Source organism: Lissotriton helveticus, chromosome 10 (assembly GCF_964261635.1).
Source record: "Lissotriton helveticus chromosome 10, aLisHel1.1, whole genome shotgun sequence".
NCBI lineage: Eukaryota > Metazoa > Chordata > Amphibia > Caudata > Salamandridae > Lissotriton > Lissotriton helveticus.
In genome coordinates this window covers 390,995,407-391,009,437 of record NC_136071.1, presented here as the reverse complement: position 1 = coordinate 391,009,437, position 14,031 = coordinate 390,995,407, and the positions used below count along the sequence as shown (strand labels likewise).

The 14,031-nt window shown below is 47.8% G+C and overlaps 1 protein-coding gene across 1 annotated transcript in view; it reads left to right on the top strand.

The window, feature by feature from the left end:
- AGAP3 (ArfGAP with GTPase domain, ankyrin repeat and PH domain 3) overlaps positions 1 to 14,031 on the top strand; it is a 2,202,224-nt gene that overhangs the window by 458,242 nt on the left and 1,729,951 nt on the right. The window contains exon 6 of the mRNA XM_078662817.1: positions 2,698 to 2,832. Within this exon, the coding sequence (XP_078518943.1) occupies positions 2,698 to 2,832 (135 nt within the window). The remainder of the gene's footprint in view (positions 1 to 2,697; positions 2,833 to 14,031) is intronic.

The window sequence follows — 14,031 nt, the reverse complement described above, 5'->3', positions numbered from 1 at the left end:
AGGAACTTTGTATGGGGTAACAAAGTCACTCTTTGCACCGACCATAAACCTCTTACAAAAGTGTTCACCACAAAAGGCCTGTACAATGCATCGCCAAGATTAGCGCGATTATCCATGCGCCTTTTCGATTACAACTATGAAGTCCACTATGTTCCAAGGGTAAGAAACGTTGTAGCCGATTATCTGAGCAGAATGCCAGCTGATAAAGCAGAACCTGAAGCAACAAATGAAAGCGAGGAATACTGCATAGCCATCTTAGAAGAATGTCTCCAGGGAAATTCGAAAGAGGAGTGGCTATTTGAACAAGAAAAGGATGCTGACAGGCAAAATGTGATCAAAATGCAGAAAGAAGGATGGACCAACAAAAAGAACATGAGCGAAACTATGAGACATTTTTACGAAGTAAGGAATGAAATATCGCACGAAAATGAGTTACTTTTCAGAGGAGGAAGAGCAATTCCCCCAAACAACATGAGAAAGAGAATTTTGCAGCTATGCCATGAGGGACATCTAGCTATAGTGAAGTGTAAGAAGAGAGTGAAGGAGAACTACTGGTGGCCAGGAGTAAGTATTGAAGTAGAAAGATTGGTAAGAGATTGCAGTATGTGCCAACAATCCGACAAGAGCCAGGTGACCCTCAGACCACCCCTCCATCCCATTAAATGCCCCGCAATGCCTTGGGAAAGAGTGGGGGTAGATATAATGGGACCCATACAAGAACAGGGAGAACAATGGTACATAATTGTAATCATTGATCATTTTACACAATGGCCTGAACTCAAATTTACGGCCAGGGCAGATTCCAAAACTGTGGTGGAATTCTTGGATGGCGTGTTCATACGTGAAGGACCTCCTAAGGTAATTGTGAGCCACAACGGCCCACAGTTTTTATCAGAAGCCTTCCAAGCTTATGTTTTAAGAAATCAGATAAAACACAAGACAACATCAGGCAATGGCGCAGTAGAACGGTTCAATAGGGTACTCAAGGGTATAATACAGCTAGCAAAAAGCAACAGACTTAGTTTGAAAAGAGAAATCCTTAAGACCTTGTGGGCCTACAGAATCACACCATGTGACTCCACTGGCCATAGTCCATTTGCACTAATGCGTGGAAGGACGCCTCTTACCAAAGACAATGTGGGGTGGACATCAGCTGCAAAGAGAGTGCACTGGACGGCAGAACAAGTCAGAAAGAGAACAGAACAAGTGCAACACAGTGTCAAGGAAAGATATGATGTAAAGCACAACTGCAAACCAGTGCGAATATCCGCTGGGGACATGGTTAAGGTGAGGAGGAGCGGCCACATAGGTAAGGGCCAGGACAGATACTCTACGCCCCTTACTGTCAAGGAGGTGTACTGTAATTCAGCCCTGTTGAGCGATGGTAGGGTGTGACATTGCTCTGCCCTTTCTGAGTACAGACCACCACAGACTCACGAAGATATCACACCGAAGATGGAGGAAGAGCAATGTGACCAGACGCAGACATTTAAACATAATATGGCCCCATCAGACTCTTCAGACTGCGAGTCTGACCTTGGACTCGACAACTCAGGATCCAGGTCACAGAACGCTACCGAGTCTGTCTCAACCAACAACGCGCCTGCCATTTTCCAAAACAATGGTACTTACAGGGCAACAAGGTTATTGCCCGCAACTCCTGTACACAATCAGCTACCACAGGGTACCACTAGCAGGTGCGGCAGAAGGGTGCTACCCCCCTGTGAAGCTCAGCGACTATGTGTGCGACTAAACTTTAGTTTTTCCAAAACTATTGTTGTTGATAAGTTAGCATTCCACCCTCACCACTCTCAACGGGGGAGGATGTGTTATGTATTGCCTTGTGTCCACTCAGGGACACTGTAGCATGCTCTCACCTTGTCCCTGCGAGGACACCGTAGAGATGACATCACCAGCTGTCACCCGGCCGTTGACAGTTGTCAGCAGGGTGACGTGAGGCGGCCAGTTAGCCTACGCTCCGCTCTCGGAGCCTGTGTTGGTACTTAAAGAACCTTAATATACTGCAATCGTTTCATTGTCCGGTTCTTATTTTTAAAAAATAATTATAAAACGAGAAGCACTCATAATCTTTGAACATACTGCTATAAACAATCTCAAACACTCGCACATCATATTTGTGAGAAGACAGATGAAAGCAGTCTGCATATTACACTTGCTTCTGGCCCCACCCAGATGCTCATCTGTGACATGCAATTGCTTCTTCGTATTTTTTATTTGTGAACAGTTGATTGGCCTTTCTGTGCTGCTGATGAGCCACGTTCAGAGGACTATCAATCACTTCCATGAAGTTTAGCTGGGGTCTTTGGGAACAACTGTCACTTGTCCAAGTTGACGGAGACTCTAAACATAGTTTTAGAGTTTTTAGTGAATCCCAGCTTGGATTATGAAATGGTAATTGAATTGCAGTTTGGAATACCAGTGTGGTCTTTGACGCCTATTGAGCAGCTGCTCATACCCAACTGACACACAAGAAGATTTGTTAAGATGAACCACTTGTGTGTTTTGGTCCAAGACAATGGTACAATCATAGAGACATACAATTATTAGGGACACAGTTTATCATTTTGTGTATATAATGAAAAGTGACTGTTAGAGCATTTATAGTTTCAGAATTTTTCGATGTGTTAAACTTTGTTTTAGCAGCACATCTCATGGACTTTTCTCTTCTCATTTCAGATGCAATCAGTGCCACAAATCCTCGAGTGATTGATGATTCCAGAGCTCGAAAGCTGTCCAACGATCTGAAACGATCTACTTATTATGAGACTTGCGCCACATATGGACTGAATGTTGAGCGGGTCTTCCAGGATGGTAACAATGATACCAGTATTGATCTTTAGGGGGAAGTGGGCAGGGCTACTCTTTGTTTCACTGTTTTTTCTGATCAGAAAAGAAAATTGTAATGACTTTGGATACCTATGAAGGCAGGCAAACCATTCCCATAATTACTGATCCCAAAAGAGAGTGTGACATTGAAACAGTTACATCGGCTTGGGGCAGTCTGGTAAGAAATGGAGGAAGGGGTAATACAGGAACTGTTACTTAAATGTCAAGCAATCTCCAACGGAGCCATAGTGATACTTCTGGAGTTTGGGACTATCAGTGTTTCTAAAGTAGGTTGATCAGGGACGTGAAGGTTTTCAATAGTTCTGATCTAAATTGTTAGAGATTGGGTGAATGATGACCATTATTGGGAATATTCGTGGTAGTAAACGAAGGATGCAGTAGCTCTTTGGTGGTGATAATAGTGACTATGGTATAGAGGATTGTGGTGTTTTATAGATTGGTAACAGTATTCATATTGTAGGCATGTAAATGCGGCTAGATAAACCAATATAAACCAGTGACTGATGAAAGCAAGGGCTACACTATCACCATTTGGTTGGGATGGGATGAGAGGAAGCATTTCTCTGATATTGATCAAATTGAGAGTAATAATAACATCTACAAGACTATTGTGTATTGCCATTTGTAACATCTCTTACTGAGATCAAATGTATTTTGTATTGCTCTATTTAATTATTTTTATTGATGCAAATGTTCTCTATAGAGGATGGCAGAACATTAAAGAATACCTGTGGAGAGTACTCATTCTTTCCAAATAACGAACAAGGTCATGTCACCTTCATACCCAGTAGGTTTCGATATATAGCCACTTTAGGAGAACACACTGAAAAGTTGTTACTGTGTCGAGCATTGGAGTCTCCATTAAGGACAAGACTTAGAATGGCCTGTGCAGTGTAGGATTTGTGTTGCTTTGCACTGGTCTGGAGGTGCGTACCTCTGTGGTCTGTTTAAATGGTTGTGATACAATAAACATGGGACAGCACCACACTGGTTGTCAGTCAGATTTAGGTCGTTTTTCACGTTCATAACGGCTCTCATACTGTCCGGGCACACTTGTTAGGCTCCACTTGCTTCTCACACTTTAGCCATTTTGCTGCCTTGTAATGAGCCTTTGAATCTGCTCTGGCAGCTTAAACCAAGATGGAATGAGGGCATCTGTATCTCTGCATCGTGTCCATGTGTGTTTGAACCCACTTCAGCTTCCGTCTCTTCCTAATAATCTTGTGTAAATGATCTGCTGTGTGAAGCTGAATCCTCTTTCCAAGTGTCAGGTCTCAACTATTTTAAAATGAGTCTAGCTCTAATGCCCATTAACCAAGAGATTCCTTTGTACATCTCACTCAAGTACCCCACCCCTGTTTCCCACTCTCCAGAGAATCAATATCTCACTAGTGGCAGTTAGTGATATTTGACATTGGTAGGGCAATGGTGGCCATTATATTTGCCCTGAATTCAGGACTCTGGGAGCCGACTTACCTGTGATGGGAAGCGAGGCACAGGCAGTCTTATTCTGCATGATCTGTTCTCCCAACCTTGGTTGTGTTCTCTCTGCAGACCCAATTGAATGCAGTAGCAAGGAGCTGGTACAGTTAAAACGTGCATTGTATCTATTCAATGCATGTGTCTTGGTGTCATAGAGTCATCTGAGGTCTTGACTCTGATGATGCCAGGTAACATGATTATAAACTGTCTCGCCCTAGGCTTCCTACATTGCTAACCCAAACATACAGGACCACTCTGTAATTGATAAGCAGCACCGGGCTGAAAGCTAAAACCCCTGCTGCTACATTAAACAATGACACTTACTGAGCATCATCTATGGGTGTGGTGAGGAGGCTTCAAGAATGGCAGGCCAGGGCTGGATTAAGTTAAACCCAGGTTAAGCCAGCAAAGTTATGAAGGAAGTTACATGCACAATAGCACATTTGACAGTGAAAAGTGACTCGCTGTAAAAATGACAGCCGTCCAGGCTTCACTCTTTTTCTTTTAGAACATTATAATAGTAAATAGAAAATGATTGGCTTATAATGCAGGCAATTGGTTGGGCTCCACCCTAAACGCCAAAGTAACCAGTTGCCTCTCCATCTCACCAAATGCTTGCCTCCACCATGATGCCTGCTGACCTTCGGATACCTCAGTTTTATTTTTCGGACATTGAGAACCTGCTGGTGGATATTTTTCAAATTATATTTCTCATTTGATGTTCATCAGCATGTTTGTTCAGGGAAATCTGTATTTTTCTTATTTACACACTGTTATTTTTACAACCATTGCCTTTTGGTTTTTTTCCCAACATGAAAAGATTTATTATTGACATCTAAATAAACAAGCATTGGCATAGCCAATAGGTCTCACCTTTGGGACTTTATAAGTGTTTAACCATTCAGCACATTATTTTGATTGCTGTGCCGCCATGGATTGAAGAGCTATACAATTACCACACACTGGGTCATGCAGTCTGATTCAGATATACATGCTTGCCCCTGGAAACTTTTTATTGACACATTCCAAGGCTTTTTAACGCACAGACAGAAAGACAAGTGCCTTGATTAAAATCAGTAGAACTGAATCAGGAATTAAGAATATCAGTTTGAAGGGCAAAAACCAGTGCAAGATTAACTATGCTCTGGTTGCTTTCTATACAGTTGTCAGTCTTTAAGTGGGTTGCATCATTCTAGGAGAGTTTCAGAGTAACCAAAGTGGAAATTAGTTTGTACTGGATTGTTATTTTGGTAATGGGTATGGCATTTAGGAGAATCACTTATCATTGGATACTAACAGACAACAGTGAGGATAAGGTTAATGTAGCCGGTCCAGGGGCTCCTAGGTTTTCCTTTTGCCTCGAAGGGCGACTAGGTAGTACCTGCCTAATGAAAGGCAACTCCTAAGGCTGGAGAGATTGCTTTTTCAGAACCTCTATGCAAGACAACTAACACCTCATAACCTGGCTATCATAAGTGTGAGGTAGCTTGGTGAGCAGCAGAGCGTCTGCTTCGGAAATACGAAAACTCCCGCCAGTGGAGATCACTGCCAGAGAGTTCAAGCAGAATATAAATCGCAATCCGTGGAAAGTGAAGACCTGTTGGAACCCCCCAACTCCGCCATGATCTACCTCCCCACCTCAGCCCCGCTCTGTAGAGCAAACCATCCTGTGTGGTGAATAAACATATTATTATTAGTATTGTAAGCTGAGTGGATGGGGGCATGGTAAAGATTAGAGCCTCCTGAAACACATTTCTGTTGTTGCCTCATATACTGCAGATATCGCACAGAACCTAAACCCTGTTTATGCTAAACGACCTGCAATGAACAGCTTACAACGAGAAGAGAAATTATTTAAGCAGAAAAAAGCAAAACGTTTGTGTTTGTTTACCTGTCAAGTACACTACCCAAAAGTGCCTTAAGGTGTGATGACGACAAGCATCCCTGAGACAAGCACTCAGTACAGACCTGCTAAGTGGGACGCCAGACGAACCAAATCATAGTTAATCACCAGCAAATTAATGACCACATTTACCTCACATGAATGCAAGCCAAATATACACAAGTGGGTCCCTGTAAAGCGAATATCAAGGGGGAAAAAAGCAGGGAAAAACAATCGAATATACAGCAGAAAACCCCTTAGAAAATATTCACATCGAAACTGTCCCACAATAAGAATAACACCTTTCTATAACATAATTCTGTTTTATTTTCAAAAATATGTATCTATTTCAATCAGTTAATATCCAATAGCTTTTCCATAAATACATATACATTAAATTTCCTGTGACTCCAACCTTCACCTGATACAGAGGAGTCCCAAGCATAGACGAAGCAGTCTACTTAATCCAGGTACATGTCTCAACAACAAAAAATAATAATATACATACACATCACATCCACAAGTAAAAGAGACAATATATATATATGTATATATATATATATATATATATATATATATATATATATATATATATATATATAATTATCAAAGCAGAAACAATTTAACAAAAACAATAGATAACAGTTATAAACATCATAGACAATATTAACAATACAATTGCGCCGACGCGTGTTTCGGAATCCCATGTACCATCCTTCCTCAGGGCGCTGGTGGTATATTCAAAAGTTCAAATAGCCTGATACATTTATTCAACCTCACATGGATGCATACTTAATATATATATCATTGCCATCCGTTTAATATTCCCCTTGGCAGAATGCCCTCGCACTTCACATAACACTCAGACATTTGAGCACTGCTCCTTGCTTTGTACAAGTTCTTTACCGCTGTTAATTTACACTTTCCTTAGTGCGGGAGATGCCTCTGTGGCAGTCCAAGCTAAGGGCTGTTCTCTGTGACCCGGATTCACACATATTTGCTTGAAACCATACTGCAGCTCGCACGCACGTCTGACTTAAAGAGCTCTTAATACAAGTTTAAACAAATCGCTGCATGCCCGGCTGCCTCATATGCAGAGATCGCGTGTGCACCGCGCTTGTTATCAGGTTGATGAGAAAGTGCATGCCTCTCTGCCGGGGAACTGCGATGGTCCACCACCCATGCACAGCCTGCAGAGTTGAAACCGCACTGTCCTAAAAAAACTGCCTGAAATGAACCAAAATTAAAAATGAAAAGGAAAACCTTGCCAGGTATTGTAAAGCATGCACTAACCTAAAATGTATGGCAATATTAACCAGGGCTGCATGCTGGATGAGGGCATCATGCTCCTTTACTTTTATGTTGTTTGGCCCTGTGGAGCCAATAAATAAATAACTGATGCACGTTCATCCTGCCTGCAGCCTGTAATTAGCACACAGGGCCTACTTCGCTCTGCCCCCTCCCTGAGGGATCACCAAGCCTCAGAGAGAACACTAAAGTGGTAACACGCTGACAACTGCAACATAGTTGGTGGGTCACTCATCCCACTTGGCTAAAAGTGTAAATCACCCCGCAGCTGGTGAAACGAGGTGCAAGCTGCACCGAGTGCTGAAAACCAGAGGTGAAATGGGCAACACTGAAGAGTTGTGGCAGATATAACACCAGAGCTGTGACATGGCCGAGGTGCGAATGGCGGTGGCACAAGCTACAGTAAGGTCCCTGTGAGAGGACTGGGGCAGATGAAGAGCGCGGAAAACAAAAAGGTAGAGGGAACGTGAGAAGCCAAACAAGGAAGGGGCCGAAAGGATCAGGTTGAATACTCTATGGTCGAAGATCAAAAGATAGCAACACAAGCGGAGCCTTCAAGTGACGAGGCGCTATTTGTCTGCCCTGCAAATGGGCGCGGGGAGGAAGCCTAGATAACCATCAGGGAGGAATGCAGCTGGCACAATGCGCGCCGCTGCTTGCTCCCTAGACCCCTAGGCCATGAGAGTGAAAGTTTTGAGGAAAGGCGGGACATGCACCCGTCTTTGGCCATTTGCATGCTTTCATTATTGAAAGCCACGCACAAAGGCCAATGAGATGTGTGGGAGGAGGCAGACCCACACGGAGAAGTCTCTGGGAAGTCTGATGTGATTCCAAGAGGCCCTCTCCTAGAGCAGCGCATGCGCGCTGCGTTAGGCGTGACATAAAAAGCAGATATGACAGCACATTTTAGGTCTCGCCTAGGCAGCGCTTGCGCTGTCTCTTCGAGACATGCTGTATCTAGGATATGGGCTTTAGAAAAAAAAACTCTTTTTCATTGGTTCCTGTTGCTGTCCTTTAGAAATCCTGGCTTTTCATTGGTAAATACCAAAGTATTCACTCCTTTTGGAATTTTTTTGCTTCCCTTGAGGACTGCACCTCGTACATGTGTTCTTACTGTTCAGGTTATTTATACTTAGAGAGGACTCTTTTTTTTTTAGTTGGCCTGTCTCTTGCTCGTTAACTGTTCTGTTTACTTGTGCGAGTAAACTTCAATTGCTTCATTTGCTTGCTATCCCTTAATCTCCCTGTGCCTCAGCCCTCCCACAACATTGCTCTGCCGGCCTCCACCACCCCTCTGAGGCCACTGCTGTTTCCCTCGGTTTTTTTGTTTGGTTAATTTATGCATACTTCTCAGTGCTGAATCTCCCTTTGTTGTCTACCCCCAGCTCTCCTGCATGACACTGCTTGTCCGCCCGAGAACTCTGCATTTAATTCTTATATCTGAAAGAGACACATTAGTGATAGATTCCTCACCTTAGAATATCCCAAGGCGTGAGACTGGATCCGGAAGGTTTTTTGACAGCAGTACCCCTGCGCGTCGGAAGGCGGCGTTGTGCAGCTCCGCGTCCATCGCTGGTGTTGTAGGCGCCAAGATGACATCAACAAGACTACTTAGGCGCCACCCATGCGTGCTGACGTCAGTTCTTTCTTTTTCCGCGCCAGCAAGCGCAGATCCGGTTAGAGCACATACCCTAGTCACTTTTTGACTATCCTTTTGAGACTTTTTGTCTTCTCCATTTGAGTCTTTCTCTCCTGGTGCCACATAGGGATGCCTGGGTTTAAGTCCTGCGAGGCATGTCGCCGCACGATGTCGGTGGCCGACCCCCATGGAGTCTGTCTTTACTGTCTGGAGCGCGACCATGACTCCCGGTCATGTTCCGACTGTCTGGTCACGGCTCTGAAGCTGCTAGAGGCCCGGCAGTGGTCTCCGTGCCGTTCATGATCCAGATGTTGTTCAAGGGACTGATCGCGAAGGCATCATCATCGCTCCTCGGGGCCGAAGTCTTCACACGGGTAAGAGACGACATAAGAAGTCGAAGAATGGTTTCCGTTCTCCGACGTCCCCCCTCCGGTCTCCGGACGTGGACGAGAGGACCGGGGGTCCCACCCCCGTGGCTCCTTTGGAGCCTGTGAGTCCCGTACCCTATCCGGGTCCGTCGGCGACTCCTGCCCAGGTGCAAGATTTTCTTCAAGCCATGGACCGCCTGTTCAGGCCTCGGGCTCCCACCGGTGCACCTTCGGGCCCCGCGGTCTCAGTTGAGGGCCCTACCTTACCGCCGGCAGCTCCGGCCCTGCCCGGGGCTCAGATCCTGGTGTCACAGTGGGTTCCGTTCGTTCCGCCACTGCCTATGCCCGGGTTACCGGACAATTTTGCCCCTAATTGGGACACGGAGCCGGACCGATGCCGTCTGGCGTCGCTCCTGGTGCCGTTCCCAGCGCCGTCGGACAATTTGTATTCCCCGATACCTCCCCCACCTCCGCAGCCTGTTCCACGGGCAGTGGAGGAAGGGGACGACTGGGAGGGGTCTGAGGACCCTCTCGCACGGCAGTGCGGTTCGGAACAGGAATGGACAGAAGAGCTAGAGGATGCCGGTGGCCTTGACCTCTCTGACCGTGGTTTTCTTTCTCCTCCTGCTGTGGCCCTGGAGGAGGAGGCTACATACACTGTGGTGCTCCGTAGAGCAGCTGAGGCCCTTGACCTCGACCTGCCTACAGTGACCCTCAAGACTGATCTCCTCACTGAAGTGCTTCAGCTGGCTGCAAGGTCTGTGGAGCCCCTGCTGCCGATTACTGAGGCCTTAATTGACGTCTTGATGGGTACCTGGTCTAGACCAGCCGCAGGGGTTCCCGTGGATAGGAACGTAGCCAGGCGCCATCGCCCGGCCCCCGGTGACCCTGCTTTTCTGTCTACCCACCTTACCCCGAAGAGCCTGGTCATCCAGGTCACAAGTTCCCAGAGCGCATTCCCTACCGCTCCGCCGGATAAGGAAGCCAAAAAGCTGGAACAGTTTGGCAAGAAACTGTTTTAATCTGCAGCTTAGGGCTGCGGTCGGTGAACACCACATGCCTTTTGGGCCGCTAGTCCCACGCTGTATGGGACACGGTTGCGCAGGTGCTGCCTCAATGCCGGAGGAGGCTCAGGCAGTGCTTTCCCAAGCTGTTGCTGGGGGTAAAGATGCAGCAAAGTTTGCCATCAGGTGTGGACTGGACACCGCAGACTCACTGGGTTGGACGATTTCCACAACAGTGGCCCTCTGTCGCTACCCCTGGTTGCAGTCCACTGTTTTTCAGGGGATGTGCAATGTTCTCTCATGGACATGCCCTTTAATGGCACTCGCCTGTTTGGCGATAAGGCAGATAGTGCGCTGGAGCATTTTAAGGACTTACGGGCTACGGCCAAGTCCTTAGGTCTCTCCACCACGCGCCCGGCCATGTCTGCTTTTTGTTCTTTTCTTAGCCACTAGCCTGCGCAGAACCAACCTCAGCGTGGAGGTGGACGTGGTTTCCTCAGCGGCGGGACATGGGGCCAGTCCACCCCGCAGCATCTGCCTCAAAGCCTTCCTAGTCTGAGCTTTGGGGCACACCCCATACCAGTGGGAGGCAGTATTCCCATCACCTTCCCCACTGGCGTTCCGTTACCTCGGACAGGTGGGTGCTGCAAATCGTCCGAAGGGGCTACTCCCTCCCCTTTCGAGACTGCCCCTCCAGCCATGCCACCTCAGTACCACCACGTCGGGGGACCATTTTGCGCTTCTCCAGCAGGAAGTCACGGCCCTCTTGGTCAAGGGGGCCATCGAGCGCGTTCCTGGGCTAAAAGTAGGATGTGGTTGTTATTCTCACTATTTTCTGGTCCCCAAGAAGGAGAAAGGGGGCCTGCGTCCCATCTTGGACCTCAGGAACGTCAACTGTTTCCTCCGGAAGGAGAAGTTCAAGATGTTGACTCTAGCCCAGGTCTTGGCTGCCCTCGACCCTGGAGACTTGATGGTAGCGTTGGACTTGCAGGACGCATATTTTCATATCCCCGTCCTGCCAGCCCACCGGCGTTACCTGCGGTTCACGGTAGGCCAAGAGCACTTTCAGTTTGTCGTGCTCCCCTTTGGCCTTACCAGCTCCCCTCGGGTGTTCACGAAAGTGATGGCGGTGGTCGCAGCTCATCTGCGCAGATCAGGGGTTCCAGTCTTTCCCTATCTCGACGACTGGTTGTTGAAAGCGGGCTCGCCCCAGGCAGTCATCTCCCACCTCCAGAAAACGGCCGACCTCCTGCATTTGCTGGGGTTCTCCATCAATGTGCCAAAGTCACACCTGAGTCCCTCTCAGAAGCTCCCCTTGATCGGAGCGGTTCTGGATTCGACGCTGTTTCGGGTTTATCATCCTGAGCAGTGAGTCCAGGATATTCAGACTATGATTCCGATCTTTCAGCCTCCATCCCGGGTTTCAGTCAGGATGATCCTCCATCTCCTGGGCCTAATGGCCTCCTTCTTCCTGCTAGTGCAACATGCCAGATGGCATGTGCGGGTTCTGCAGTGGGACCTGAAGTTCCAGTGGGCACAGCATCAGGGGAACCTTTCTGATCACGTCCAGATCTCGGAGGGCACTGCACGGTAATTGCGATTGGGTCAATGGCAGATCCCGCTCCCTTCCCCAGCCGGACACACAGTGGTGACCGATGCGTCCCTCCTGGGATGGGGTGGCCACATGGGAGCGGCGGAGATCAGAGGCCTCTGGTCACTGGCGGAGTCCCAGCTCCACATCAATCATCTGGAGCTTCGGGCGATCCGACTTGCATTGAAATCAGTCCTTCCCTCTGTCCGGGGAAGTGTAGTGCAGGTGTTCACAGACAACACCACTGCCATGTGGTACTGCAACAAACAGTGCGGGTGGGGTTGTGGAACTATGTCAGGAGGCTCTACGCCTCTGGACATGGGTGGAACATCAAAGCATTTCTTTAGTGGTTCGACACCTGGCAGGTTCTTTGAACGCTAGTGCGAACGAACTCAGCCGCCGGTGCATGATGGATTATGAATGACGTCTGAACTCTGACATGGCGCAAGGTCTCTTTCTGCAGTGGGTAGAGCCTTGGTTAGATCTATTTGCCACCGAAGAGAACGCGCAATGCCATCAGGTCTGTGCGTTGGAATTTCCAAGGCGGCACACGCTCGGCGACGCTTTTCGTCACGAGTGGAGCTGCGGTCTGTTGTACGCCTTTCCGCCTATTCCACTCCTGCCCAGAGTGCTGAAGAAGATCCGTTGCGACCGGGCCCAAGTCATTTATGTGGCTCCGGATTGGGCACGAAGATACTGGTATATCGGCGATCGATCCCCCGATCCGACTGCCTCTTTGGGAGGATCTTCTGTCGCAGCAGCAGGGGGCGGTCCGCCACCTGAACCTATCCAGCCTCCACATCCTTGCGTGGAGATTGAGCGGCGACAGTTGACAGCTTTCAACCTTCCGTCCGAAGTCTGTGATATTATTCTGGCAGCCAGTCGTCCCTCCACTAAGACGGTATACGCCTGCCGATGGAACAAATTTGTGGCATGGTGGACGGCAAAGGCTGTGGATCCCCTTTCGGCCCCTCTTTCTGATGTTCTTCTGTTCCTTCTCTCTTTGACCTAGCAGGACTCTGCTCTGGGCACCATCAAGGTTTATCTCTCGGCCATCTCTTGCTTCCTACGGCTTCCAGATCAGCCTTCTCTTTTTAAGTCCCTGGTTGTTAATCGCTTCCTGAAAGGCATTACACACACGTTTCCTCCCGTGGCTTTCATAATGCCTCAATGGGATTTAAATCTTGTATTGACCTTTCTAATGTGCCCTCCCTTTGAGCCACTTCACAACTGTCCCTTACGTCTTCTTACTCTCAAGACAGCTTTCCTGGTAGCTATCACCTCTGCCAGAAGAGTGAGTGAGCTCCAGACTCTTTCTTCTAAACCTCCTTTTCTCTCTCTTCATCCGGACAAGGTGGTTTTAAGGACTCCTCCTTCTTTCTTGCCAAAGGTTGTCGCGCCCTTCCACATCGGGCAGACCATCACTTTGCTTACCTTCTTTCCGCCTCCGCATCCTTCAAAAGAGGAAGAAAGGCTCCACCGTCTGGACCCAAAATGTGGGCTCTCGTTCTATCTGCAAGACTGCTAGATGGTCTAAGGGCAACAACTGAGGGAACCTTGAAGGAAAGGGCCCGGACCACCGTATCAATTCTGAGTTCCCACTGGCCAGACTGGCCCCTGCGTCTGGAGACGAGATGAGAAAGTGTCCCCTGATGCCCGGGAATTCAGTAGGCCTCTGCCAAAGAACGGAGCTTGGTAGAATGTATTCCCATTGAACAAAGTCATCAATGCATATGCAATTCCCAGGGTCTCCTCCATCCACAGCAAAGCTTAGTGCCCCAGAAATGTGTGCACCAACCCAGGGTCTTCAGAATCAATGTGGCAATACAATTCACAGGGCTTCAGGCCATCCCACCGCCCAGGTGTAGAGTATTAGTAGGCCTCTATTG